This window comes from Cebus imitator, unplaced genomic scaffold (assembly GCF_001604975.1).
Source record: "Cebus imitator isolate Cc_AM_T3 unplaced genomic scaffold, Cebus_imitator-1.0 Scaffold450, whole genome shotgun sequence".
NCBI lineage: Eukaryota > Metazoa > Chordata > Mammalia > Primates > Cebidae > Cebus > Cebus imitator.
In genome coordinates this window covers 1,091,783-1,095,977 of record NW_016107765.1, presented here as the reverse complement: position 1 = coordinate 1,095,977, position 4,195 = coordinate 1,091,783, and the positions used below count along the sequence as shown (strand labels likewise).

At 42.4% G+C, this 4,195-nt stretch overlaps 1 protein-coding gene across 1 annotated transcript; it reads right to left on the bottom strand.

Annotated features, from left to right (window-relative positions):
- Positions 1-1,516: 1,516 nt before the first annotated feature.
- Positions 1,517-3,892, bottom strand: LOC108291366 (interferon-induced transmembrane protein 3-like). Its single transcript, XM_037732501.1, has one exon. It carries the CDS (start codon positions 3,214-3,216, stop codon positions 2,815-2,817), a length of 402 nt encoding a protein of 133 aa, XP_037588429.1. The 5' UTR covers positions 3,217-3,892; the 3' UTR covers positions 1,517-2,814.
- Positions 3,893-4,195: the final 303 nt, after the last annotated feature.

Here is a 4,195-nt window from a genome sequence, read left to right as displayed (position 1 = left end):
AAATCACTGTTTTCAGACATTGGAAAACAGTACAGAATCCTGATCCTGTAAAGGGAAATAAATTAGGTGACTACTGTAGTTATCTCAGATTTATATTCAGAGCTGCTTTCTAGACTGTAGTGAACAGAGAGAGCTTTAAACAGAAACTAGAAGTCTCACTGAGTTGAGGGAAAATAGACTATGAAAAGGCCTAGGCAGCTGGAATTTGCAAGACAGAATACTAAAGTGGAGATATTCAGAGGAAGAGTGCCAGAAATCTACATAGGGGACCCCTTGAGTGTTTGGCTGAATACTAATCCTTGCATGCATAATATGAAATTCCACAAGGCTATGCAAATAAAAATTGCCATGGAGCTGCTAGAGGAACAACTCCAGGAGCTCACATACAGCAGAGATATATTTAAATTCTCACAAGCCATAATGGAAAGACCCTGTTAACAACCCAGAGCATTAAGTAGAGATACCAGCTATGTCTTAGTAATACAGCTAAAATTTTTCTAGAATAAAGGATTGGCTGCACCCTAACAAAATTTAAAAATAAGCTTTGATACACAAGTAACCTAATTTCTCAACAAAACAAACTTCATCAAGCTCTGAAGAAAGAAAAGCATTACCAACATCCAAAATGTTAAGCATCATTCCCTAATTTAAGGCAAAGCAGCAGCAAATATGACCCGCAGCAAAAAGAAAATAGACCATGTTCTGGGTATAAATAAATCTCAATAAGTTAGAAGGACTGAAATAATACAGAATATGTTTTCTGACCAAAACAAAATGAATTTAGAAATAAAAGAGATAGCTGGAAAATCCCCAGATATGGGGAAATGAAACAACATATTTCTAAATCCATATGTCAAAGAAGAAATCATCAGAGAAATCAGAACAAATATTGACCCTAATGAAGATATGAATGTAAAATGTAGTTAGAGCAGTTTTTCAAGGAAATCTTATAGCTTTAAATGTTCATAAAAGATAAGAAAGGTTGAACATTAGTTCCCTGAGTTTCCACCTTAAGAATCTAAAGTGCAAAGAGTAAATTAAACCCAAAGGAAGTAGAAGGAAAGAAGTAATAAAGATAAGAGCAGCACTCATTAAAAATAGAAAATGGACAAAGATACAGAAAATTTATGAAATCTAAAGCTGCTCCTTTGAGAAGGTCAATAAAATTAATAAAGTTCTAAGTGGGCTAAACAGCAGAAAAGAGAAAACATGAATAATTAATATTGGCGATGAAAGAGAGGACACCACCATGTAACCGGTTCATGGGACGCAGAGGAGAGCAGAGAGGCCACCCAAAGACGTTCCCAATGCCCTGATCAGGAGGGGGACGCACTCAGCTCCCTCCCCTTCAGATTCTTTTCCCGATGTGTCTGAGCTTCTTGGCCTCTCTTTGCCTCAAGAATGGGAGAAAGATTAGCCGGGCGTGGTGGTGGTGGCACGGGCCTGTGGTCCCAGCTACTCGGGAGGCTGAGGCAGAAGAATCGCTTGAACCCTGGAGGTGGAGGTTGCAGTGAGCCGAGATTGCGCCACTGCACTCCAGCATGGCGACAGAGCAAGACTCCGTCTCAAAAACAACAAAAAAAGAATGGGAGAAAGAGCCCTGGCAGCCCAGTGAGCTTACCATTTAAGTAAATATCATACCCAAAGAGTTTAGCAGAAAGCGATTTATTAGGCAGAGATGGGTAGAGAGCGCTCCCGTGCTGCTGTGGGAGGGGATCTCAGAGAGGGAAATCCGTGCAGGTAAGGTGCAGAGGAGTTTTAACTTTGAAGTTATTCCCACCCCATTCATGTTCTTGTCCAATGAGAGGAGTTCTTTCAAACTTCCTCTGGACTGTTTTATTTTCGACTCTGATGCCGGATTGGCTGTCCCGCCCAGAACTGTGGCCTTTCCAGAGCTTTTCGAGTGCTTTTTTAAACGAAGGAGCACACCTGAAATTTTACTTAGCTGCGGGAAAGTTAGACAAAGAACTCTAGGCTCCCGGATTGGGAGGTGGATGGAGGCATGGGGGGAGTTTTTGCCTTTGAAACCACACCCCTTGTGGACCTGGGAAGACAAGTTTTTTTCCTTTAATACAGTCCCTCAATCACAGATACTGCAAACATTAAAAGAATAAGGGGCTACTGTTAGCAACTTTATGCCAATAGATTCAATAACCTAGAGGAAATGTACAAATTTATTTAAAGATAAAAATTACCAAATCTGCACCAGAATAAAATAGAATCTGCGTGGTCCTAACAGTGTTAAAGAAACTGAATTTGTAATTCCCCCAAATTCCATGTGTGTTAGTCAGTTTTGTATTGCTGTAAAGGAATGCCTGAGGTTGGTAAATTTACAGAGAAAAGATGTTTGGGCTCAGGGTACAGGCGGTATAAGAAGGACGGTGCCAGCATCCACTTCTGGTGAGGCCTCATGAAGCTTATAGTCAGGAGCAGGTGTGCCACATGGAGAAAGAGGGAGGCAGAGTAAAAGGAAGTGCCATGTTCTTTTTTAAACAACCAGTTCTTGTGGGAACTAATAGAGCTAGAAACTCACCCATTACCATGGGGAGGGCACCAGGCCATTCATGCAGCATCCGCCTTCACGACCCAAATACCTCTCGCCAGGCCCCGACCTCCAACACTGGGCGTCATCGCATTTCAACATGAGATTTTATTTTCCAGGAACATGTACGCTTTATTGAACACCATCTTAGAAGAGTGTGTGAGGATAAAGGGCTGATGCAGGACTCGGCTCGGGGGCAGGGTGAGGAATGGAAGGTGGAGTACATGGGAAACAGGTCACGGGCAGAGCCCCGCTTGGATGATTCCTCTCATCTATTGATAGACTTGCAAGATCAGTACTGGGATGATGATCAGCAGAAGGCTCATGATGATGCCCAAAATCAGGGCCCAGACGTTCAGATACTTGGCAGTGGAGGCATAGGCCTGGGCCCCAGTCAGGCCGCCAACTATCTTCCTGTCCCTAGACTTCACGGAGTAGGCGAACACTGTGAAGCCCAGGCAGCAGGAGTTCATGAAGAGGGTGTTGAACAGGGACCAGACCACATGGTCGAGCATGGAGGTCTCACTGAGGATGTGGATCACAGTGGATGTTGGAGAAGCCAGGTTATGGGGCACCCCTAGTGCAGCCACCTCATGCTCCTCCCTCAGCATCTCATAGCTGGGGGGATGGTCAGTGTTGGAGGGAGTGAAGAAGGTTTGGACAGTGTGGTTCATGGTGTCCAGGGAAGACCAGCTATGGTCGGGTTGCTGGGATGGTTCTGAGACGGCCTCAACATGAGATTTGAAGGGGAGAAATATTCAAACCATATCACCCTGATCAGGTGGCATCACTCAAATGTTACAGATTGAGGAAGAAATAATATTAACAGTGTACAAAATTTATTCAGAAAACAAGTGAGGAGGAAACGTGTCCCAGATATGTTTTTCATGAGGCCAGCATTCGATGATATCAAAACCAGACAAAGAAAATAACAGACTAGCACCTTTCACAAAATTTGGCTAAATTCAGAAATATATAACAAGTAAATTATTCCAGGAATGCCAAGAAGGTTTAACATACAAAAGTTAGTCAGTGTAATTTTCCATATTAGCAGAATAAAGGATAAAATTATATGACTATTTCAACTGGTGCAGAAAAAGCATTTGGCAAAATTTAGTGTATATTTAACTCTGAACAAACTAGGAATATGTGGAAACTTCCTCAGTTTGATAAAGAGTATCCACAAAAAGCCTATAGTAGTTTTAACTCATGATAAAGGAACAAATTGTTTTCCTCATAACGTAGTAAGGCAAAGATGTAGAGTCTTGCCAATTTCATTTTGATTTTGTTTTGTTTTCTTTTTTGTTTTTTTCTTTAAAGAGACAGAGCCTCACTCTGTCACTCAGGCAGGTTAGAGTGCAGCAGCTCAATCACGGCTCACTGTAACCTCAAACTCCTGGGCTCAGGGTATCACCCCACCTCAGCCTCCCAAGTAGCTGGAACTACACACATGCTCTGCTAGTGCGCCCAGCTAATTTTTTTATATTTTGTATAGATGGAGTCCTGTTACCCAGGCTGGTCTCAAGCTCCTGGCTTCAAGCGATCCTCCAGCCTTGCTCCCAGAGCACTGTGTAATAGTGTCTAGAAAAAGACTCACATATCCAGTCTATTCTCATTGTTCACGGCATTGTGTTTTACAAAGTCGTATTGAAT

Bases quoted from the DNA above. Each gene is read 5' to 3' on its own strand.
- LOC108291366 (XM_037732501.1), bottom strand. From the start codon at position 3,216: ATGAACCACACTGTCCAAACCTTCTTCACTCCCTCCAACACTGACCAT.